A 26,437-nucleotide genomic window follows, 5' to 3' on the forward strand; every position below is an offset into this window, starting at 1 on the left:
CATTGTCATGCTGCAACAGGAAAGGGCCTTCCCCAAACTGTTGCCACAAATTTGGAAGCACAGAATCGTCTAGATTGTCATTGTATGCTGTAGCGTTAAGATTTCCCTTCACTGGAACTAAGTGGCCTAGTCCGAACCATGACAAACAGCCCCAAAACATTATTCTTCCTCCACCAAACTTTACAGTTGACACTATGCATTGAGGCAGGTAGCGTTCTCCTTTTGCAACCGCAAAACCCAGATTCGTTCGTCGGACTGCCAGATGGTGATGCGGGATTTATCATTCCAGAGAATGCGTTTCCACTGCTTCAGAGTCTAATGGTGGCGAGCTGTACACCACTCCAGCTGACGCTTGGCATTGTGCGTGGTGATCTTAGGCTTGTGTCCCGCTGCTTGGCCATGGAAACCCTTTTCATGAAGATCCCGTTCGAACAGTTCTTGTGCTGATATTGCTTCCAGAAGCAGTTTGGATCTCGGTAGTCGTTGCAACCCGAGGACATACGATTTTTACTCACTACACGCATCAGCACTCGGTGGTCCCGTTCTGTGAGCTTGTGTGGCCTAGCACTTGGCGGCTGAGCCATTGTTTCTTCCTGGATGTTTTCACAAAAACAGCACTTCCAGTTGACCGGGGAAGCTCTAGCATGGCGGAACTGACTTGTTGGAAAGGTGGCATTCTATGATAGTACCACGTTGAATGCCAATGAGCTCCTCAGTAAGGCAATTCTACTGCCAATGGTTGTCTGTGGAGATTGCATGGCTATGTGCTCAATTTTATACAGGTGTCAGCAACAGGTGTGGCTGAAATAGCCAAATCCACCAATTTTTACGGGTGTCCACATACTTTTCCATATATAGTGTAGATTGATTCACCGGTGTGTCAATCGACTCTAGAGGGTTAACTTTGTTTTCTTTGCATTTTTCTTTCATTTTCGTTTTTTTTATGCAAATGTAGAGATCAGCAATAAGAGTTTGGGTGTTATTTGATGTTGAAGAGTTATAGGCTATGTATTTGTTATTGTGTAACTCTTTTGTAAGAGGTCTGCATGTAGTGGTGCAATTATTTTCTGGTGATGAAAGCATTAGAGGTGTCAATGTCATCCTTTTATCTGTATTACTGACCCCATGCTGCTCTCCCCCTCACTGAGGTTTGATTTTGAAGGGCACTTTGAAGGGCACTTTGCTCTGGGTCCCAAGACACTTTCCCCCCACAGGCAGAAACTACGAAGGGATATTCTTTGAACTTCTCACTTAGAAGTTATTATGATTATCATATTCTCGAATCAGAAATACTCAGTACTTCTCTTGTCCGAAACTTTATATTCTAGTTGGAGTTTTATTTTTCTCACAGCATTGTCAAGCTATGTACAAGTAACTGCCAAAATAAAGGAAACACCAACATAAAGTGTGTTAATAGGGCGTTTGGCCACCACGAGTCGGAACAGCTTCAATGCACCTTGGAATAGACTCTACAAGTGTCTGGAACTCTATTGGAGGAATGCCTAGAAATTCCATAATTTGGTGTTTTGTTAATGGTAGTGGAAAACGATGTTTCAGGCGCCTCTCCGGAATCTCCCATAAGTATTCAAATGCCACGGCCGTCTCTGGTGACTGAGACGGCCGTGCCATATGGTTTACATCGTTTTCATGCTCATCAAACCATTTAGTGACCACTCGTTCCTGTGGATTGGGGCGTTATCATCCTATGGGGGCATAGCTATGGTACCCAAAATAATGGCCAAATGGCCTGACAAATATTTTTATACATGACCCTATGCATGATGGGATGGTAATTTCTAAAATAACTCAGGAACCATACCTGTGTGGAAGCACCTGCTTTCAATATACTTTGTATTCCTCATTTAATCATTTGTTTCCATTCTTTTGGAAGTTACCTGTAGCTCAGGGATTCTTGAAAGACAGAACAATCAATTTTTTTCACAAATACTATTCTTCATATTAACAATATTTGAAATATATATTTTGATAGACCAAAGTATCAGCTATCAGACCATGCAAAGGAACAACCTAATTCTTACGTTTCATAAAATGCAACTAACTGGATTTATGTCAACTTCGTTAGCAGGACCACTGGAAAAAGTGTTGTGAGGTGGCATTTGCCACAACATTCTTAAATCAGATGTTGCAGCTCCACACCACTTTTGATTTAGTTTAATAAAACATATTGAAGTAAATTGTTAAAAAAAGGGGCAAAGTGCGGCTTCTTTTTCTGATTTGCCTCATGATTTGTGAACGCACAATTTCTCTGTCCTTCACATCGGTGTGCTGCTGCAGGCTCTTTGCGTGTCTTGACCAATCAGATTCACGGAAATCGCAGGTCATGCAGGTCAGGCACAACACAAAAAGCTCAAGGTGTGCTCTCCACTTTCCTCAGGTATTTATTTAGCAAGCGTGATAACACATCACTCCCGACAGATACAAGCAAAAGCTCTTACATAAATATAGCAGCCTATACACCTAAACATTAGTGTCTCTGTGTCTGTGTATAGGAAACCCTCTAGTCCTTCATTAAAATATAATTAACATGAACAAGTACAAGGTTGCTGCAGTTTGACAATGTTTTCATCCTCCCCAAGGCCAGGAGTTTTTCCTGGAGTTTTTAAAACCATGTGACCTGATTAGAAAAACTATTAACCCACCAGAGCCCAACTGAAACCTTTTTACAATGGATTAATCACGTCATACCGTGTAAGGACACCATAATAGGGATTTCATTTGTACATTTATTGTCCAATAAGTGTTCAAATGCCTTGATTGGTTATTTATAACTTATATAATGCTCCAGGGCTAATTTTGTTAGCATTTTGGCATGTTTTTTTTAGATTCAGAACATAGAACAAAATGTATAAATAAAACATTATCCCTTAGTTCTAGCACAGCAATACCTAAATAGTTGAAGCATATGTCGCAGAACAGTGATTAAAATATTACTTCAGATTACTTACAAAAAAAATCTATTTTAAGATGATTAGCCATCAGTGACGCAGTTCGATTCTAAATCAAATCAAATCGAATTTGTCACATGCTTTGTAAACAACGGGTGTAGACTAACAGTAAAAAGCTTACTTACGTGCCCTTCCCAAGAATAAAGAGAGAAAAAAAAGATAAATAGAAAAATATTTACATGAGGAATAAATACAAAATAAGTAACGATAACTTGGCCAAATACATGGGTTACCAGTACCGAGTCGATGTGCAGGGGTACGAGGTAATTGAGGTAGATATGCACATATACATTGTGTTCAGAAAGTATTCACATCCCTTGACGTTTTCCATATTTTGTTGTGTTACAGCCTGAATTTAAAATGGATACAATTGAGACTTTGTGTCACTGGCCTACACATAATACACAACAAAATATGTGTGTATTATGTGCAGCAAATATTATACAATTCAGGTGTGCAAAGCTCTTAGAGAATTACCTAGAACGACTGCCAAACGTGATTCTAACATGTATTGTCTCAGTGGTTTGAGTACTTATGTAAATTAGATATTTCTGTATTTAACTTTCGATCAATTAGTAAAATTGTCATTATTGGATATTGTGTGGGTGAGAGAAAATAAATTGAATCCATTTTTAATTCAGACTGTAACAACAAAACATGGAATAAGTCATGGGTCATTAATGCTTTCTGAAGGAACTGTAAGTGGGGATAAAGTGTCTAGGCGTCAGGACAGATAAACAGTAGCAGCAGCGTATGTAATGAGTCAAAAGAATTAGTGCAAAAGGGGTCAATGCGGGTAGCCATTGGTTAACTATTCAGCAATCTTATAGCTTGGGGGTAGAAGCTGAAGATGCTCTTGATGCAGCTGTAGAAATATTTTAGAATCTGAAGGCACATGACAAATCTTTCCAGCCTCCTGAGGGGGAAGAGGCATTGTCGTGCCCTCTTCACGACTGTGTCAGTGTGTGTGGACCATGATAATTCCTTAGTGATCTGGACCCTGAGGAACTTGAAGCTCTTGACCCGCTCCACTACAGTTGACAAGCCACTGACTAAGTTGACAACAAATACACAAAACAGACATATTTTGCCTCTAAATAGAAAATGATTTATTTGAAAATTCCCAATAAAAACAACAATTCTGTTAGATCTTACAGCACTCGGAGTTGATGTTTGACAAAAATCAGTCAGAATTGAATATTATTATGTTTTTCTTCATTCAAGTGGTATAAACAGTTGCAATTTAGTTTTTCCTCAGTTGCTTTATGACTAAAACCTAATCAAAATTCTAATCCTATCTTAATCTGTCTGGGAGATAGAGTTGACAGTTTATGGATGTGACGATAGTGATTTCAACATTGTTTGTTTAAATCTATCAAAAGTAGAGAACTTTACAGACCATTAGCGGTTTTGTTGCACTACATGTAATGAGAACATGTAGAAGTGGTCCTGATGCTGTATCTGACACTGCTCAATCTTGATTCATTCAGGAGTTTAGACAAATCTGACAGAGTAACCACAAACCACCATTTTTTTTTAGGAATCACAGTTTTGAGAGAAATATTCCTTTAAGTCAGAAAGGGCTACTGCAAGATGCTACATAATGTCCTTGTTTAAGTTCATATTCATTCTTGCCAGTTTTTAGAATTTACATTTTTTGGGGGGGAGAGTTTGAAATTGTGATCCTTTGCTCCAGACATTTCACGGAGGAAATGAATAATGGAAATGGAAATGAATAATGTTGAACAGTAGAACATTCCAAAAACAAATCTTTCCCCTTATAAAATTCCCCTAATTCATATTTTTCTCAAACAATGCTACGAAATGCAACAAAATGTTCAACTATAAAAAAAAATGTTTCCCTGCTGGAAAATGATTGTCCCAACTTTCAAGAATCCCTGAGTTATGTCATTTGATGTTCTCCTCACGGTTGAGGGTTGTGTTCAAGGCCTGAGTGGCTAAGCAATGGCGTTTGCTAGCCAGACACCTGAACTAATGTCATTTTACAATGCATCATCGCTGGAACTAAAAGTCAGCATTGATTTGTGATTATACAAACCATGCCGGGCGGAAACTGCCCTCTCAGTAATGGGTGCTGATCTAGTCTCGTTCGGGGGACAGGTGGCGGGAAGGAGGATCGGAGGGGGGACGAAATGCCAGAGGAGCCTCCTCAGAAGAATTATCGATCTCTTTGCAGAGCCTTTTGTTCTCCCAGGTAATGAAGCAGACTATTGATTTATCGGCCGGTGACGGTTACCTTTTGCATCCTCTTGGGTTTGCTGTTCCCAGTTAACTGTAAAGTCCCCACGAGGGGACACTTTCTTCAAAGAGAAACCTGGGATCTTACTTCCTGTGTCACAGTACAATGGTTTTAATATGTTTTTCTTTTGTCCACTGTTGATACAGTCCCAAAATGTTTTGCATGTCAGCAGTCAAGTTGTCAAGATATTGGACTTTCAAGAAGCTAAGTGTCTCTGGCCACATCATCAAGATGAGGCTAAATGCATTTTGCCTCATAATGGGGATGTGGATGATGTGGCACCATCATAATTACATAGACCAATTAAAATAAATACTAAAATATGTTCAATTTAACAGACCAAGCAGCACCATTCACGTCATTATTACACTCTTTGATCTTCTATAAGAACTTCAACTATGCTAAATTACTTGAATGTGTGAATGCATTTCCAACATGGTATAATGTGGAGTGCAAGAAAATTGGTCAGTGTAGCAAATGTTATGATTGTGTCTCTGACAGGGGTAACACGTCTTTCTTTTACATTTATCATAACATCATAATGACCTATTTCAGAATAATTAAATGTCTCTCTTCTATGGGCAGCCATGTCTTATTAAGGCGTTCAGTTTAGAAAAAGAACTGCGTTGTGAACAGTAAAAGCATAAAAGTATGCAATCTAGTTGCAACAGGACAGTCATACAGTACATGAGCTCAGTTATTATATCTGACAATTTTGATTGACATCTCAGTAAAGGTCAGACCTTCCTTCATCAAAGCCTTGTCTCTCCTCTGCCCACTCAGTGTCTCATAAGGGACATGGCGGGACTCCACAGTACAGATAAAAACAATTTACAAGCTTACAATAATGAATTATGGCTAGCCTCACCAGGATGGGCTATAGAACTGAGCCTGGTAATTGCAGAACGAGCAGAGGGCTGTTAAACATCAGAATTATAGTCACCTACCTGGTAATCTTTTCATTTTTACCTCAGAAAGAATAAATGGGCAGACAGAATTTATTTTCCTCCGTTTTTCCTTTTTACTCCAGCGTCCCTAGCTCACTTACTGTGAGAGGAAAAGGTTTAAGTTGTTGGCGGGTTGATGTGAGATGATGGTATGTAAAGTTTTCGTCTGTTCTCTGTCTCACCTCTAATGGAACATGTTAACCAGGAATAGGTGGGTAAAGTGTTCTGATGATTTTCGGGGAAATAATTCACTTGTAAAGACCAAAAAGACAATCAGGACCTTACTTTTTCCAACTCTTCACAGTGGCCATGTTCTGACACTCCTGCATCCAAAGGACAGCCTGAAACTCAGTTATACATCCAGCACACACCTCAGCATCAATCCATGTTCATCCGTGTTACCCTCCTTGGAGTTTATCTTATGACATGAGAAGGATTTGATAAGAGGAGCAGACAAATGGAGGTTACAGCCATTGACCTTCATAGGTGTGTGACCTCTCCCTGATCTGCTCCCCAGAACAGACAAGCCATGAGACACAGGCCACGTTAGTAAATGAGATCTGACACCTTATAGTCCTGACATTTAATACTGCAGGTATGGATCTGTGGCCCAGTAAAGTAGAGGGGCATCACTCCTGGTTCTAGAGGGCAGTTGGAGTGTCTACTGATCTGCTCCAATTCAATCTGTTTCAGATAAATAAATACAAACATTCACCCTGTGTGTTTCTAGCCATGACCCAAATGGAACCAGTCTTACGACAAACTCAGACTTGTTCACTTCTTTCAGCATCTGTAGTATGTGTGTTCGTGTGTGTGCGCACATTCACTGTACAAAACTATAGTTTTTTGTAAAATAATTAGGGGTTCAATTGTTCCTTTAATAAAGTCTACTAATCCATTAGGATAAAGAAGCTTGATCACAAGCCATAACACGAACCACATAAATGAGAGTAATAGAGATTCCTGATGATTTGATCAAACTCCTCTATCATGTTTAATTTCATTCACTCAGTTTAAGTGGTTTCTATTCCTGCGATTAATGTGTTGAATGTCTTACAATGAGATGTGATAACAGCTGTTCCTCGGCTCTAAGTAAGTTTGACAAAAAAATATCCCCATGTGTTAATCCATTATGTTTTAATAACAAGTCAACTACAAAACTGACTGACACCACTGTATTCTGGTCGTTATGGAAAGTGCACGGTCACATAAGCAAAATAACATAGAAAAGAGTTACAAACAAACAGACTGTACCATGTTTCTTAAAAAGTTCCTCCAGTTGGCTTCAGTATATACTGTATAAATGAGAAGGGTTGAATTTAAACAAGCTGGTCAAATGGATGTGGAGAGAGTGTTAAATATATCAATTTCTAGATCTGCTTCTGTTTACATATGTCAGAGTTTGCGTGTGACTTCTTTCGACCAAAAAGCACCGGCTATCAGCACCTCCCAAGTCATTGAGTCGCCACACAACTGAAAGCCAAACAACATTATTCACTTTTCCTTCTCATCCAACTGCTCCATTTAGTACATAGTTTTACAGTCTTGTAATCCAGAGAATCAACAAACCACTGAAAGCCAAAATACTGTACCAGTACACCATTCAGCTGTCCAATAGTTCCCCTTGTAGCCGTTTATCTTTAACGTCCCCCAGTCGTCCCCTAGTGACTGTTAACTACACAGCTTGGTTGTCTCGTAATCCAGAGAGTTGGGCAGGCGGTTGCTGAAGGCCTGCAGTGAGGCATGTATGCGGACCACCTCGCTGGCGGTCAGTTTGAGCCGGTGTCTGAGCAGACAGGAGAACAGGTCCAGTCTCTGCTGACCTGGAGGGGACAGTCGGTTGACCCGGTCCCTGATCTCCAGCAGCTGCAGCAAGGCCGTGTCCTGGGAACCCTGGGTGTGTGGGTAGTCCAGCTGCAGGATCAGGTCGCGGATTGCTTCTGGGTCAAAGTGCATACTGTAGCCAAACACCTGGATGCTGTTGATCTTCATGTAGCCCAGATTCCGAGAAGAATCCAGCATTTCTAATGGCTCATAGTAGAGGCTGTCGTTCACTGCCCCTGCTGGGCCTCCACCGCCTTGCGTCTTTATCCGGCTCCGCAGGTAGATGTGGATAGTCTCGAAGAAGGTCTTCCACTTGTTGCCCAGCGTCAGGGTCCAGTTAAAGCACTCCAGGGGCAGGTCCAGTTTGGTGGCTGTCCAGTCTGGGAAGCTGTTCTCACTGACGGGAATGTACCAGCTCTCAGAGTGGCTGCCTCCAAAGGGGTTGATGTAGAGGGTGAGGACGGGCTCCAGGGTGCTGTTCTTGGTCAGGCAGATCTGGAGAGACACGCCCAGCAGCATGTGGACCAGGTTGGACTTGTACTTGTTGCTCTTCAGAGTCAGCAGCATCCTCTTCCTCCAGGACGGGTCGAACCAGCTGTTCAGACGCATGTCATTACTGATGAAGATGGCGTGGACCTGGATGGACACATTCATGGTTGTTTAAGTTGTTAGGACAATATGTCTATCTACTTTCTCAAGATCGTACGGAATATTACAAAACATGCATCCTGTATGCAATAAGGCACTAAAGTATTACTGCAAAATATTTGACAAAGCAATTTATTTTATGTCCTGAATACAAAGTGTTAAGTTTGCTTGTAATCGTTAAGGATGGGAGTTTTTGAGGATAAAAAAGAAACAGAATGGAGCTGAGCACAGAAAAAATCCTAGAGGAAAACCTGGTCTTCGTTCTACCAGACATTGGAATACAAATGTACCTTTCAGCAGGACAATAACCTAAAACACAAGGCCAAATCTACAACGGAGTTGCTTACCAAGAAGACAGTGAATTTTCCTGAGTGGCCGAGTTATTGTATTTAGTTAACTCTACTTGAAAGTCTATGACAAGACCTGGAAATGGTTGTCTAGCAATAAACAACAACTCATTTGACAAAGCTTGAAGAATGTTGAAAACAATAATGGGCAAATTCTGCACAATCCAGGTGTGGAAAGCTCTTAGAGACTTACCCAGAAAGACTCACAGCTGTAATCACTCCCAAAGGTGCTTCTACAAAGTATTGACTCGGGGGGTGTGAATATTTATGTAAATTAGATATTTCTGTTTTTCATTTTCAATACATTTGCAAAAAAATGTTTACATGTTTCACTTTGTCATTATGGGGTATTGTGTGTAGATGTGCGCGAAACATTAATTTAATAAATTCAGGCTGTAACAACAAAATGTGGAATAAGTCAAGGGGTATAAATACTTTGTGAAGGCACTGTATTTACCTCCAGCCTACGGTCAGCCCTCTGTAGCAGGTATCTCAGCTCCAGGTCCTGTAGGTCTGTCTCAAAGCCCAGGTAGTTCTCTGTAGAGTCAGCCACCATGGGTCTGCAGACCCCCTGGGTTAGGCCGTATCCAGGGTTGCAGCTTCCACAGCGGGTGTGGTTGTCTAGGGCGCAGGCTGCGCAGGCGGGGCCCTCTCCGATGGCACATGGCGGGGACAGCTGGCAAGGGCTGTGCTCGTAGCTGCAGGTACAGCTGTGGAGCTCTTCAGAGAACGAACCCAGCTGGTTGTTCTCAGAACAGTAGAGGAGAGACTGGAAGTGGCTCAGCCAGTAGGACTGGGGCCTGGGACGGAGACGGAGAGACACAATGGAATATAACATAGGATGGCAATACAGTAGGTGAATGTAAATGGATGTGAATTGAATTGGTTTATAGAATAAATTAAAAAAATCTGTGCAATTGTACTTAGTAACAGTTACTCCTACTAGGAACTAATAATGCATGTTTGAGTATACCATTAATGCATTCTGCAATATATTTTGTTCGTAGTATTGTAAAAAATCTTTACAAAGAGACAAACATATTGCTTCATCTGTGAAATAGACATGCAGAAAGTAAAACTGCATAATTTGGACTAATGGTCAAAGTTTGAGCACAAAGGCTGCGATCGCACAACTAGCCCAATTATGATATTTTTTCTAGTAATTGGTCTTTTGACCAATCACATCAGATGTTTTTCAGAGCTGATCTGATTTGTCAAAAGACCAATTAGTGAAACAAATATCAAAATTGGGCTGCCTGTCTGAACACAAAGTGTAGTTTAAACCAATTCTGAAGTCGTATTATTACTCGCTGTATAAAACTGAGCCGCCGTCTTCCTGCAGATTATTCCTTCATAATTGTCAGCAGTGGAACTGGCCCCCGGAAGTTATATCAATCACGCATCTCTCGTCTGTGTGAAACACTGCGAACTAAAGGGATGTAGGGGAGCCTCCCAGTCAAAATGACCAACATTCCACTCCCTCTCTCCACAGTCTATAGTCACAATATAAGTATAGTGCTTTACATTTTCCTCACAGCGGCAGTAATAACGTAGATAAACACTGCTTGGCTTGCTTCCTGTTTCTCCCACTCACACAGGGGGAGATGGAGAGGATTGCTATCAGCTTCCTGGATGGGTGATTAAAGTGTAATTGGGGCTCAGTGGTAAGAGCTGTAATGTGGGAGCAGAGTGGGACTCTCACAGTTCTCTGGGTAGACGGATGTGAGGCTGCCTCTGACACCTCTTGCTGAGGCTGAAGAGCTTGAACACCACTCTCTGGGCTCGTCTGAAGAGCACACTCATGCTGTTCTCCAGCTGCTCGTAACGCCACTGGAACACGCCATCCAACGACCACAGGTGCTGGATTGTCGTCACGTTCAGGAAGAAGTTCTGCGGGAGCCTCGTCAGGAAGGTCTTGAACTCATCTGGCAGAAAGAGAGTGAAAATTAAAAGGTGATTGTTTTGAAATTAACATACCATGAATATGGCCAGGTGAATAGGGATCTAGTGCTGCCGTAGCATGGGGGAACCGTGCTCCATCACTTTTCAATTTGAGAATACATGGAGTTGGTAACGTAAAAAAAGTATTCTGGTTAATTCTAAATAAATAATGTAACACCACACAAATTCCCTGAAAACAAAAGAATGACAAACTAAATGGATATGTAGACTATAGCAGCCTACAGGAAGGAAAATTGTGGTTTCTTCCCTGTACTCTCTCTCTCTGAAGGTGGCGCAAATGATGAATAACTATAGGCGTGTGTGCAGAGGCCCAACGGTCAGAGGCTTGACAACTTTGAGCAGGTCAAATCCACCATGACAAGAACAGCCACAGACAGAAAACTCTACCAGGGGTTATTTGTCCTCAAAACATTGTGTTATGGACTTGGGGCTCATGTACAACTCACTTGAACTCGCCCTACAGTCCATGTGCTTAGCTTACAGAAATGCACCACCTCAATTGCGTATGCAGACAAACTCATCCACTGCATGAACCTTATCACATCAACAAGATCTAGGATCCAAATTCACAGCATGAATGCCCTGATGTTCATAAAACTCCACAGACCCCCTCCTGCGCAATGGAACCCAGAACGACCACTTGGTTATGGTGCTGTCCTTTCAGCACCATGATTCAAAGGCGCTCAAATCGCTTAAAGTAACCTTAATCAAGATCTGTTGCCTACGCCTAATAGTCCTTCTCATCACTTATGATTATTATCACTTCTCACAATAGTGTTCATTTAGTAGCCTAAAGTTAGATAAAAGCTGAATCAATGTCTCGCAAGATCACACAATGATGAATTAGTATTTCACATAACCTAGCAGAACCGAATATGATAGCATACTGTAGCATAGACACCTACAGTATAATATGTTACACCAAAAACACCTCCTCAGTCATTTCTAATCTGAGGCTGAGGAGTCACATTTCTTCTCCCTCATGTGGCTAAAACTCTATAGCGTGCGCCATTAGAATGTATATATGCTTTGATTGAAACAAAATAGGCCGTCAAGAAAGGCTACCCACTAGGCACAGACATCCAGTCAACGTCTATTCCACTTTGGATCTACGTCACTAAATTAAACTGACGTGGAAACAAAGTTGATTCAACCAGAGCGTGCCCAGTGGGTAATAGGATCCAAAAACGGTTCTCCTATGGGGATGGCCAAAGAACCCTTTTGGAAAAATGTTTTCTGTATGTTTGAAAAGAAAGAGCATAAGATCACTTCATGCATGTTGCCACATTCCTCAAGGCTAAAGGAGAACAATGTCATCGGTTCCAGTACTGCCATGCTCCATGTTTCCGGGTTTATTTTCTTCCTGCTGGCATCCCATTCCGCTGAACGTTGAAACGTCTTTGATATCCTTTACCGAAGGACACGTTTACGACCTCACCGGAGAAACTCTTTATTCCTGGCACTCGCCTGCACTCTCCTCTCCTCCCTGCTCTTAAAACATCAACTTTGAAAGTAATTGCACTTATTGATATTTCACAAACCCAAAATATTTGAAGAAAAAAAAAGGCCCATCCATTCGGAATTCACCTCAGAAATAGTGGCCACTACAGGGTGACCTAGAGAGGCAATAATATCCCAACATTATGCTAAGTGCTCTCATTCATACGTTGTTACTACACCGAGGTGAAAATGCTGGAATGGTAATAAATGTGTTTCATGGATGATTAATCTGCTCGAGACATATTGTAAACTACCTATGAAAGAATTATCCAATCCTATCAGGTTGTGATTTGCTGTACACGGACCGTGTGCCAAGTCGCCCATGTTTCACTGACTCATTACAGTTTACACTGTAAATCATAATGTCTGGGGTACACACCAAGGAACGGCCCGCCACCTTTAATTGCGTGGCATATGATAAAACACTTTTAGTCAGCTCACATAGTTTTAAAATTCATATGTGGACAATCAACTGCATGCACAACGACTAAGTTTAGAGCGAAGCTAGCTGAAGACTTTTCGTAAATGCTGCATGACAACTGAGTGGCACTGGACACTTCATATATCAAATTAAAAGTTTAATAGTTTCAGCATCTAAAGATCAAAGACGATCCAAAATGTTTATCTTCACCTGAGTCCTCAAACTCCTTGTAAAGTGTCCCCCATGTCTCAGTGATCCTCTGCAGGCTGTCCTCCATGGCTTGGATGTCCATGTAGGGACAGTTGCATTCTGGGAACTTGGGGTCACACTTGCACCAGCAGTCATTGTCCTTACAGATGAAGCCCCCTTCCACGTTACACGCGATGTAGCTGAGAGCAGCCTGGACAAAACTGTCCCGCAGGTAGTCTGGCAGGATAACCTGTAGGCCTGTAAAACAACACAACATAATGGTGGTTTTACATCCTGGCTAAGGTGTACTGTTATGGTACTGTATAAGAGGACAACAATTTGTGATCTATAGTGAGTGAATTGCAAGACAGTGCAAGTGTAGTTGTTAGCCTTGGTATACTAACAATGTAAGAGCATACCAATAACTGTATTTTCCTCTATACAATCGTTGTAATGGGATGTGTGGATCTCTTTGAAGATGCTATTGTATGGGAATTTATGATAGGATGTGCTATAAACCATATTTCATATTTTTTTGTTTGCTTTTTTGTGGTTGATTCCAAAGCACTGGTGTGGAGCGTGACAATGGTGTACAGGATTTGCATTCTAGGAATACGTAATCAAAAATATATATAATACAGACCTTGCAAGTGGACTTTGTTTTCCGGACTCTGAACCAGAACAGAGCTGACAGAATCAAGGTTGTCATAGTTACTGCATCCGAGAGGGCCTGTCCGGGTCTCCGTTACCTAGGCAACAACAAACATACAAAGCTTTTAATACACATTCCTTATAACATCACAGCAAAATTTGTATGCTTTGCCGTACTATTACATCAGTATGCCCAAATGAAATATCAAACTAAAAATATGGAGGAAAAAAACCCACTACTTCTACAGTACTTATATGACAAAGGAACACTTCTGATAGAGGTTGCTCTCTGCTGGGAAAATGCAATGAAGTGATGAGAATGTGAGTTCCCCGGTGAGATGAGTGTTCAGCCATGGTTTACCGCTTCTTGTGCCCCTTCTTCCTGTGCCCCTATAGCCAAGCCCCTATTACACACATTACACAGGCCCCTTAATAGCCATCACCCACAGCTCTGAGTAGATACTGAATCACAGCTAGCAGAGAGACACTGAACATTGCACAGTGGTAGAGCACATTTACAGTACGCCTTCTCCTCTCCTCTGCTCTCCTGCTCCTTCCTTCCACCCACAGACGACACTGAATTGATTACATGCATTCCTTCATTACATGCATTCTTATGCACCCACAGAGAAAATGGCAGCGTTGCTGTTCTTATTCTCTCCCACTCAAAGAAAAGAGAAACATCAGAGTGGTGTTGAAGGAGGGCCTCTAACAACTCAGCCATGGCAGGTCTTTTCTGTCGTATTGACTGAGACATCTCTCCTGACCTTTTCATGGCAAAACATATCTGCCTGACCTGATCATCCTTTCTCCCTCATTTGCAACATGAGATATCTTTTCTCTTTCTGTTTGAGGTTATGATGGAGAGCACCTAACTGATTGCAATTTTTCTCCCTTTGTAGTAGAGGGACAGCGTTGTCAGCCCAGAGACATGACCAGGTTTGGCCTGTCACAGGACAGTTGGTGGCAGAGAGACAGATTGATGTGGCGAGAAAACAAGGGCAGTCCATCAGTTACACAATCAAACACAATCCCAGAGTGCTGACAGAGAGAAAAACTAGAGAGAGACCTGATGATAATAGTATATACAGGGTAACTTCTGGAGCTATTAAATCAAACCTTGAACCCAGCAAAACCTGGGTGTCTAGGAAAATGAATAGAATATGCTAATCAGAGAAAGGGGAGAATCTGTGTGGAATGATTTTGCCATTATTATTTACAGCACATTGTAAATCACAAATTTCCTTCATATGGGATTTTACTGCTGATAAGACTGTAGAAATGAGGAACAACGTTTTGGGACACTTGAATATTTAATCTATTAAGAGCATTACTTGAAATGACATATATGATAGCCCATATGGCATAATGCTGACTGATGAGCACGGCAATCCATTTACTCTATGGATAGCAGCTGCTTTTTATTGCAGATACATTCTGGTATATTACTAGATGCTTAATGCACATTATTGGTGAGCTGTATCTCTGTGTTGCTGCTGGAGGTGTTTCACATGTAGCACAGAGGGGCTGTATTCCAGTACAGTCTGCTGAGCTTATTTTTCTCTTTCTCTCCTTTTCTTCATGACCACTAGAGGGTAAGGAGATAGATAGGTCTATGATACAGTAGCTTGATGAAGCAAAGATGAGGAAGACATGAGGAAAGGTAGTTATTTAAATGATGTGGTAAGCACCTTTACAATTGTCCAAGACTTACAGGCAAGTGCAGGGGCAGGACTTTAGACTGAAAATGCAAGGTACAGATTGTAGCTTTAAGACTGCTGGGATGCAGTGCACCTGTGACAAAAAAGACAGCAATCGATTGAGTAGCAGGGCGGAAACATAAAAAAATTCAATGCTGCCATAATGGGAACATAATGCAATACTGTTCTGAGTGGAAATAAATCTGAATCCTCACGGTGTTGTGAGAGCCCCGCTGCCGAGAAACGTTTTCTCATTGTTCATCATTCTGCAGACACACTGCCAACCATGGTCTGGGTCAGGTGGGGATATCACCATTGATTTAGTCAGGGAAATTGTCAATCATTCCCTCTGCTCAACCTCTCTGCCGCTCTGCTCTCACCTAACACTCTGAACTAATCTCTGCCTTTGAAAAATGAAATCCGGCGCTCACACATACATACACACTACTAAAGTTACTCCCAACAGAACAGACAAAGCAGCGCGTCATGCTATATGAGGAGTGACTACCTCGGCTGTGATACAAAATGTCTGACCTCCCAACAAGCTCTATGGTTGAGGTAGTAGAGCGCTTTGATAGTAGTTATTCATAGTTTGCTCTGTCAGAAACAGCTGTGACTGTCACTATATAGCAACATGAAGGATAGGGAAGGTTTTTCTTTCCTATTTTCAGAAGGTGTATGCACATTTTCAGGTGTAGGGTAAGAAACATTTCAAAATAAATGAATATACAGTGCATTCGGAAAGTATTCAGACCACTTCCTTTCCCACATTTTGTTACGTTACAGCCTTATTCTAAAATGTATGCAATATGTTTTTTCCCCCTCAATCTGCACACAATATCCAATAACGAAAAAGCAAAACCAGGTTTTTAGAAATATTAGCAAATTCATAAAAAAACAAAAGATACCTTATTTACATATGTATTCAGACCCTTTGCTATGAGACTCGAATTTGGTGGATCATGTTTCCATTGATCATCCTTGAAATGTTTCTACAACTTGATTGGAGTCTACCAGTGGTAAAAAAAATTGATTGGACATGATTTCGAAAAGGCACACACGTGTCTATATAAGGTGCCACAGTCAACAGTTAGAGCAAAAACCAAGCCATGATGTTGAAGGAATTGTCCATAGAGCTCAGAGACAGATAATGTCTGCAGAATTGAAGGTCCCCAAGAACACAGTGGCCTCCATCATTCTTAAATGGAAGAAGTTTGGAACCACCAAGACTCTTCCTAGAGCTGGCCACCTTGCCAAACTGAGCAATTGGGGCAGAAGGGCCTTGGTTAGAGATGTGCCCAAGAACCCAATGGTCACTCTGACAGAGCTCCAGAGTTCCTCTGTGGAGATGGGAGAACCTTCCAGAAGGACAACCATCTCTGCAGCACTCCACCAAGCAGGCCTTTATGGTAGAGTGGCCAGATGGAAGCCACTTCTCAGTAAAAAGGCACATGACAGCCTGCTTGGAGATTGCCAAAAGCCACGTAAAATACTCTCAGACCATGAGAAGCAAGATTCTCTGGTCTAATGAAACCAAGATTCAACTCTTCAGCCTGAATGCCAAGCAACACGTCTGGAAGAAACCTGTCACCATCCCTACGGTGAAGCATGGTGGCGGTGGCAGCATCATGCTGTGGGGATGTTTTTCAGCGGCAGAGACTGGGAGACTAGTCAGTATCAAGGGAAAGATGAACGGAGCAAAGTACAGAAAGATCCTCGATTAAAAACCTGCCCCAGAGCACTCAGGATGTAAGACTACGGCAAAGGTTCACCTTCCAACAGGACAACGACCCTAAGCACACAGCCAAGACAATGCAGGAGTGGCATCAGGACAAGTCTCTAAATGTCCTTGAGTGTCCCATCTATAGCCAAGACTTGAACCTGAACATCTCTGAAGAGACCTGAAAATAGCTGTGCAGTGATGCTCCCCATCCAACCTTACAGAGCTTGAGAGGATCTGCAGAGAAGAATGGGAGAAACTCCCCAAATACAGGTGTGCCAATCTTATAGTGTCATACCCAAGAAGACTTGAGGCTGTAATCTCTGTCAAAGGTGCTTCAATAAAGTACTGAGTAAAGGGTCTGAATAGTTGTAAATCAGTACAATGGCACCGGAGGGGATGGCTTTCGATTCACGGGCTCCAAACCAACTGTGCTATTTTTTTCCCCTGCATTGTTGAAAAGCGTGCCCAGAGTAAACTGCCTGCTACTCTGGCCCAGATCCTAGGATATGCATATTATAGATTTGGATAGAAAACAGTCTGAAGTTTCTAAAATTGTTTGAATGACAAAAAATCCACCAGGAAGTGGGAATTCTGAGGATGTAGGTTTTCAACTATTTGCTTATCCAAGATACAGTAGAAATGGGGTCATGTTGCACTTCCTAAGGCTTCCACTAGATGTCAACAGTCTTTAGAACCTTGCTTTATGCTTCTACTGTGAAGTGGGGCGAATGAGAGGAGATTGAGTAAGGTCTCTCCCAGAGTGCCACGAGTTGAACATGTGCTGACCATGCGCGTTCATGTGAGAGTTAGCTGCGTTACATCGCATTTCTGAAGACAAAGGAATTCTCCGATTGGAACATTATTGAAGATTCATGTTAAAAACATCCTAAAGATTGATTCTATACATTGTTTGACATGTTTCTACGGACTGTAACGGAACTTTTTGGACTTTTCGTCCGTACTTTCCGCTGGACTCGTGAGTTTAGATTGTGTACTGAACGCGTGAACAACAAGGAGGAATTTGAACATAAATGGACATTATCGAACAAAACTCACATTTATTGTGGAAATGTGATTCCTGGGAGTGCATTCTGATGAAGATCATCAAAGGTAAGGGAATGTTTACAATGTTATTTCTGACTTCTGTTGACTGCAGAATATGGCGGTCATCTCTTTGGGTTGATTTGTTGTCTGAGCGCTGTACTCAGATTATTGCATGGTTTGCTTTTTCCGTAAAGTTTTTTTGAAATCTGACATAGCGGTTGCATTAAGGAGAAGTGGATCTAAAATTCCATGCATAACAGTTGTATCTTTTAGCAATGTTTATTATAAGTATTTCTGTAAATTGATGTGGCTCTCTGCAAAATCACCGGATGTTTTGGAACTACTGAACATAACGCTCCAATGTAAACTCCGATTTTTGGATATAAATTTGAACTTTACCCGAATAAAACATACATGTATTGTGTAACATGAAGTCCTATGAGTGTCATCTGATGAAGATCATCAAAGGTTAGTGATTAATTTGATCTATATTTCTGCTTTTCGTGACTTCTCTCTTTGGCTGGAAAAATGGCTGTGTTTTTCTCTGACTTGGCTCTGACCTAACATAATCGTTTGGTTTGCTGTCGTCGTAAAGCCTTTTTGAAATCGGACACTGTGGCTGGATTTACAACAAGTGTATCTTTAAAATGGTGTAAAATACATATATGTTTGAGGAATTTGAATTATGGGATTTCTGTTGTTTTGAATTTGGTGCACTGCAGTTTCACTGGCTGTTGACGAGGTGAGACGCTACCGTCCCACATACCCTAGAGAGGTTAAGGACAACAAATTCAAGGTATTGGGGTGGTCATCACAAAGCCCTGACCTCAATCCTGTAGAAAATTTGTTGACCGAACTGAAAAAGTGTTTACGAGCAAGGAAGCCTTCAAACCTGACTCAGTTACACCAGATCTGTCAGGAGGAATGGAAAATTTGAAAATGGAACATTCACCCAACATATTGTGGGAAGCTTGTGGAAGGCTACTCGAAACGCTTGACCCAAGTCAGGAATTGTGAAAAACTGAGTTTAAATGTATTTGGCTAAGGTGTATGTAAACTACCGACTTCAACTGTATATCCCAACCAGAAGCCATGGATTACAGGCAACAACCGCACCAGTTTCAAGGAAAGGGACACTAATCCAGACGCTTATAAGAAATCTCACTGCCCTCAGACGAACCATTAAAAAGGCAAAGAGTCAATACCGAATCCTAATACATCGGCTCTGACGCTCATCGGATGTGGCAGGGCTTGCAAACTTTTACGAACTACAAAGGGAAACCCAGCCTGTGGGCAGCCCAGTGACGCAAGCTTACCAGACGAGCTAAATGTCTTTTAAGCATGCTTCGAGGCAAGCAAGACTGAAGCATGCATGAGAGCACCAGCTGATCTGGACAACTGAGTGGTCACGCTCTCTGTAGCCAAAGTTTTCAGCAAGACCTTTAAACAGGTTAACATTCACAAGGACGCGGTGCCAGACAGATTACCAGGACGTATACTCAGAGCATGCGCGGACCAACTGGCAAGTGTCTTCAGACATTTTCAACCTCTTCCTGACCGAGTTTGTAATACCAACATGTTTCAAGCAGACCACCATAGTCCCTGTGCCCAAGAAAGCAAAGTTAACCGGCCTAAATGACTATCGTCCCGTAGCACTCATGTCAGCAGCCATGAAGTGCTTTGAAGATCTGGTCATGGCTCACATCAACACCATCATCCACCACCAACACCAACCCTAGACCCACTACAATTTGCATACCGCCACAACAGATCCACAGATGACGCAATCTCAATTGAACTCCACACTGCCCTTTCCCACCTGGTCAAAAGGTACACCAATGTGAGAATGCTGTTCATTGTCTACAGCTCAGCCTTCAACACCATAGTGCCCTACAAAAGTCATCACTAAGTTAAGGACCCAGGGTCTAAATACCTCCCTCTACTACTGGATCCTGGACTTCCTGAAGGGCCACCCCCGGTGGTAAGAGTAAGCAACAACACATCTGCCACGCTTATCCTCAACACGGGTGCCCCTCACATGCGTGCTTAGTTACCTCCTGTACTCCATGTTCACTCATGACAGAGTGGCCAATTACGACTCCAACGCCATCATTAAGTTTGCTAACGACACGACAGTAGTAGGCCTGATCACCGACAACGATGACACAGCCTATAGGGAGGAGATCAGAGACCGGGCAGTGTGGTGCCAGGAAAACAACCTCTCCGTCAGCGTGAGCAAGACAAAGGAGCTGATCGTGGACTACAGAAAAAGCAGGGCCGAACAGGCCCCCATTAGCATTGACTGAGCTGTTGTGGAGCGAGTCAAGAGTTTCAAGTTCCTTGGTGTCCACATCACCAACAAACTAACATGTTCCAAACACACCAAAACAGTAGTGAAGAGGGCATGACAACCCATTTTCCCCCTCATGAGATTGAAACGATTTGGCATGGGTCCCCAGATCCTCAAAAAGTTCTACAGCTGCACAATCGAGAGCATCCTGACCGGTTGCATCACCGTCTGGTATGGCAACTGTGTGGCATCCGACCGTAAGGCGCTACAGAGGGTAGTGTGTACAGCCCAGTACATCACTGGAGCCAAGCTTCCTGCCATCCAGGACCTATATACTGTCAGAGGAAGGGCCAAAAAAGTGTCAAAGACTCTAGTCAACCTAAGTCATAGACTGTTCTCTCTGCTACCGCACGGCAAGCAGTACCAGAGCGCCAAGTCTAGGTCAAAAGGCTCCTTAACAGTTTCTACCACCAAGTCATAAGACTGCTGAACTATTTACTGTACATTAACCCCCCCCCCCCCCCCCCCCTATTTTTACACTGCTGCTACTCACTGTTTACCATCTATGCATAGTCACTTTACCCCTACCTACATGTACTATTTACCTTGACTAACCTGTACCCATGCACATTGACTCAGTACAGGTACCGAGTCAATGTGCATGGGTACAGGTTAGTATATAGCCTCGTTATTGTAATTTTTTTGTGTTACTATTTATTTAAATTTTTGGTTTAGTTTATATAGTATATATTTTACTAACTATTTATTGAACTGCATTGTTGGTTAAGGCCTCTTAAGTAAGCATTTCACGGCGCATGTGACAAATAAAATGTTATATTTCCATTTAAAAAATTTCTACATTTGCCCAAATTTCTAAAAACCTGTTTTTGCTTTGTAACAACATGTGGAAAAAGTCAAGTATATTTTCTGAATGCCCTGTAAATACCTACGCACTATAGTTCAGCCTAACGAAATCCTTCCTGTCAATTTAGAGGTATTTATATCACTTTCCTCATTCCCATCCGACATGTTTTGGCACATATATACCTCCACATCAGGTTTTGTTTTTTCTGTGTTTTTTCTATTGTTGCTGAATATCTTTCACATGTCTATTCATGTACCTTGGTTGGAAAGCAAGGTAGTAACAGAATTCCTTTTCAGTGACCTACCGGTATGGCATGCATGTCACAACATTCATCTCCTCAGCTACTCAGTGCAGATGAGTTCAACACCTGGCTCTGGAAATACATCACCTACTGATCAACATTCCGCAAGCTTCTAGCCATCCAGGACGTACATGCCAGGCGGTATCTGAGAAAGGCCCTGAAAATTGCCAAAGACTCCAGTCACCCGAGATATGAACTGTTCTCCATGCTCCCGTCTAGGAGGCGGTACTGGCACATCAAAGCTCTTAAACTCCTAAACAGCTTCTATCCCCTGGCCATAAGACTGTTTAATGGCTAACAACTCCTCTCCTTTTCCCACAGACTATCCATAATAAGAAGAGACTTAGCAGCCTCAGAAATTGCAGCCCAAATAAATGCTTCACAGAGTTCAAGTAACAGACACATCACAACATCAACTGCTCAGAAGAGACTGTGTGAATCAGGCCTTAATGGTAGAATTTCTGCAAAGAAACCACTACTAAAAGACACCAATATGAAGAAGAGACTTGATTGGGCCAAGAAACACATGCAATTAGGCATTAGACCGGTGAAAATTTGTCCTTTGGTCTGATGAGTCCAGATTTGCGATTTTTGGGACTCGGATAATAGAGTAAACGGATGATCTCCACATGTGTGGTTCCCACTGTGAAGTATGGAGGAAGAGGTGTGATGGTGTTGGGGTGCTTTGCTGGTGACACTGTCTGTGATTTATTTAGAATTCAAGGCACACTTAACCAGCATGGCTACCACAGCATTCTGCAGCGATACGCCATCCCATCTGGTTTGCGCTTAGTGGGACTATCATTTGTTTTTCAACAAGACAATGACCCAACACATCTCCAGGCTGTTTAAGGGCTATTTGACCAAGACGGAGAGTGATAGAGTGCTGCATCAGATGACCTGGCCTCCACAATCACCTGATCTCAACCCAATTGAGATGGTTTGGGATGAGTTGGACCGCAGAGTGAAGGAAAAGCAGCCAACAAGTGCTCAGCATATGTGGGAACTCCTTCAAGACTGTTGGAAAAGCATTCCAGGTGAAGCTGTTTGAGAGAATGCCAAGAGTGTTTAAAGCTGTCATCAAGGCAAAGGGTGGCTACTTTAAAAAAAAATTGGGGTCAATATATGATTCCATATGTGTTATTTCATAGTTTTGATGTCTTCACTATTATTCTACAATGTAGAAAATAGTAAAAAATAAAGGAAAACCATTGAATGAGTAGGTGTCCAAACTTTTGATTGATACTGTATATATTATCAGTAGTATTGATACATTCCTGTTACCAGTCACTTTTCAGCCCTGTTTACATGTATATCCTACTACCAGTCACTTTTTATGTATTAACCCACCTCAACCACTGCACTAAGGTACTGGTACTGACCTGTATACACTGAGTATACAAAACATTAAGAACATCTGCTCTTTTCATGACACAGACTTACCAAGTGAATGCAGGTGAAAGCTATGATCCCTGATTGAGGTTACTTGTTAAATCCACTGTAATCAGTATAGATGAAGGGGAAGAGACAGGTTAAAGAAGGATGTTTAAGCTTTGAGATAGTTGACATGGATTATGTAGGTGTAGTATTTTGACAAAAAATGTGCCTTTGAACTAGGTATGGAAGTAGGTGCCAGGCTGGTTTGAGTCAAGAACTGCAAGGCTGCTGGGTTTTTCACGCTCAACATTTTCCCGTCTGTATCAAGAATGGTCCACCACCCAAAGGACATCTAGCCAACTTGACACAACTGTGGGAAGCTTTGGAGTCAACAGGGGCCAGCATCCCTGTGGAATGCTTTCAACACCTTGAGTCCTTGCCCTGACGAATTGATGCTGTTCTGAGGGGAAAAGGGGGGGTGCAACTCAATATTATGAAGGTGTTCCTAATGTTTCTAATACTCAGTGTATACAGACATTCTCGTGTTTTTCACAACCTGAAGCTGACACTTCTTACAAGGGACATTCCAGGATCTCTAATCAGACAAAAAACGGCGTTGCTCTACTTGAACAAGTCTGATTGCAGTTATGAGTCTGTCCGAAGGTCAGGGTGTGTACTGTATGTTTGTGTGTGGATGTAGTGCTATCTGGATGTAGTGCAACTTATAGGTTTACCTTGATGGCTGTGGATGCTATCTGGATGTGGTGCAGCTTGCGCAAAGTGCTCTCTCTGTCAATGAAGTAGGAGGCAGCCAACTGGTGCAGAGTCTCCAGAGTAACACTGGACGAGTTGCCAGAGTAGTCGCTCACCTCGGCCTTCTTACTCAGCTTCCTCTTGTCCACAAATATCGCTAAGGCCTCTTCTCCTGCAAACAGAAAGACAGCGTTGGGACAATGTTTGCTGACGGTGTTTAAACAGGCTTTGTTTCAAAGGTTGGGAAAAAGTTTGCTGGCTAACATGGTTGAAATAGTCTATACAAATGTCAGCTGATGTTATTTAGACAGTCTGAACTACATAACCAACTGTTAGTAGTAATGGCAATAAAATATCATATCAATGTATTATTCACTGCCAGTGATTACGACTATTAACCAGGTTCTATTTGTTAGTATATGAACAATTATAAAACAGGAAATTTGGGTCCTGGATGTTGATTGGGAGAAACAACATTTCAGCAGTGTGTAGATCAGACAATATACCACAAGTACGACTCAAAAACACTTGTTTCCTGTTCTTTTTCTGTTGGTAACCAGTTAATAATAGCAATAAGGCACCTCAACGGTTTGTGAAATATAGACAATATACTGTACCACGGCTAAGAACTGCATACAGGCACCCTGCTTCACATCACAGCCCTTAGCCGTGGTATATATAAGGGATAAATGCTCCCTATCTGTATATTACCTTGGAAACTCAGTGGGACGGCCGATGCATACGCGGAGTCCCTCTGCAGACTTCATTCGTTCCAAGGTAATGTACAGAGTGGATGCATTTATCCCGCTTATACCACAGTAAAAGAAAACAATACTAAAGCAAATATTTACCTGTATAGAACAGAAATGCCATGTTTTCATTTATATAAATTCATACTGGCATAGAAAAGTTGGTTAACAACCCAATTCAACAATGCCAGTTGCCAAAAACAGCTGGTCAAACTAGAGACATGAGAGGATTTAATAGCATAGCGTCACTTGCGTCATGACTGTAATATTGAAGGTCCAGAGAAATATAGGTTCATCACTCGCCACGTTAAGTCATCAGATGCTGCTGCAAAATAATAACAGTGCGTTCGTAAATTCACTATGGCCATCTACTCTGTTCTCAGAGCACTCTCGTTTGTGTTCCAGAGCGCAGAATAAAAAATGAATTTACTAACACGGAACCCTCGTTGAATATGACCAGTGTAAATAAATGTCGGATTTTTTTTTTTTATAAAATTGTTGCCAGCACCACAGTTAAAGTCACTTAGGCTCTAGATAAATTGAAAACATCCAAACCAGCTATGCTAGGGTAAGTAAAATGATCAGAGTGAGGTGTTCTCACATTTGTGTCTGGAAGTAGCTAGCGAGCTTGCCAACTTTAGCCAGTTAGCTTGAGTGTTTGACTGCCGTTGCGAGGTCAGAACGCTCGGATCAACCCTTCACCTCGGCCAGAGGGTCAGTGTGTGCTCTGAACGCTCTGGATTTACGAACAGACAATCTGACAACACTGAATTAACAAACAACCCAGAACACACTCTGACACACTGGTGGAAATTTACAAACACAACCTAAGTCTCCGTGGAAACAAATGATTGCTATTTAGCTAAGTTTTTCCTTGTTGGACATGCATTGACAATGTATCTAATTTCAGTTTGTGTGGTTGTTAGTTTAGCTTTCTGTAACTTTGTAGCAAGTATGGTCTGCATGGTGTAGTGCGTAAGAAAGATAAAAAGGCTCCTATTGTTGGAACTACTTCAGAGGTGTTGTAACGATGTGCGCTGAGAGTCGGGAAGCAAGTTCAGGGTTAATAAATAAACACAACCTAATCAGAAACACGAACAACGTACAGAACTGACACAGGAACAGAAACAATGACGCCTGGGGAAGGAACCAAAGGGAGTGACATATAGGGAAGGTAATCAGGGAAGTGATGAGTCCAGGTCTAATGAACCGCAGGTGCGCGTAATGGTGACAAGTGTGCGCCATAACGAGCAGCCTGGTGACCTAGAGGTCGGAGAAGGAGCATATCCTATATCTTTTTCAACTGTTACGTATACAATATCTGGTTTTAATGCCCACTCTAGAGTGCCCTTTTAGCCAATTCTGAAACTAGTATTCAACAATGCTGTGGAATAGTATCAAATTATAAACTGGGTGGTTCAAGCCCTGAATGCAACGGGTATGACAAAATGTTTATTTTTACTTTTGTATTTACATTGGTAACCAGTTTAAAATAGTAATAAGGTCCCTCGGAGGTTTGTGGTATATGGCCAATATACCACGGCTAAGGGCTGTATCCAGGCACTCTGTGTTTCATCATTCTTAAGAACAGCCCTTAGCTGTGGTATATTGGCCATATACACCACACTACTTCGTGCCTTATTACTTAAATATACCACACCCCCTCTGGCCTTATTGCTTAAATATACATTCAGATTCCGAGATAAGGCAGGACATAATCCGTATTATGTGTTCTTCCTCCGCTGCAGAAAGGTGCCCTTAATAACCCATGTTCCAGAACACGGACAGGCAATCAATTTATAACCCCAGTCAGCAGCACATCTCTGGCTCATGGCCAAGAACTAGCTCCTCGTCTTCCTCTCCTCATACTAGTCTGAATTGGTTGTGTGCCAGAGCATGGAGGTTACATCGCATCAGCCA

The 26,437-nt window shown here is 42.0% G+C and overlaps 1 protein-coding gene across 1 annotated transcript in view; it reads right to left on the reverse strand.

The window, feature by feature from the left end:
* Nucleotides 1-7,293: 7,293 nt before the first annotated feature.
* LOC129855426 (BMP/retinoic acid-inducible neural-specific protein 3-like) overlaps nucleotides 7,294-26,437 on the reverse strand; it is a 65,797-nt gene continuing 46,653 nt past the window's right edge. Inside the window, exons 4-9 of the mRNA XM_055923079.1 lie at nucleotides 23,750-23,940; nucleotides 13,708-13,813; nucleotides 13,086-13,322; nucleotides 10,695-10,917; nucleotides 9,450-9,792; nucleotides 7,294-8,633 (exon numbers count right to left, since the gene is read on the reverse strand). Coding sequence (XP_055779054.1) covers nucleotides 7,845-8,633; nucleotides 9,450-9,792; nucleotides 10,695-10,917; nucleotides 13,086-13,322; nucleotides 13,708-13,813; nucleotides 23,750-23,940 — 1,889 coding nt within the window. The 3' untranslated portion in view covers nucleotides 7,294-7,844. The remainder of the gene's footprint in view (nucleotides 8,634-9,449; nucleotides 9,793-10,694; nucleotides 10,918-13,085; nucleotides 13,323-13,707; nucleotides 13,814-23,749; nucleotides 23,941-26,437) is intronic.

This window comes from Salvelinus fontinalis, chromosome 5 (genome assembly GCF_029448725.1).
Source record: "Salvelinus fontinalis isolate EN_2023a chromosome 5, ASM2944872v1, whole genome shotgun sequence".
Taxonomy (NCBI): domain Eukaryota; kingdom Metazoa; phylum Chordata; class Actinopteri; order Salmoniformes; family Salmonidae; genus Salvelinus; species Salvelinus fontinalis.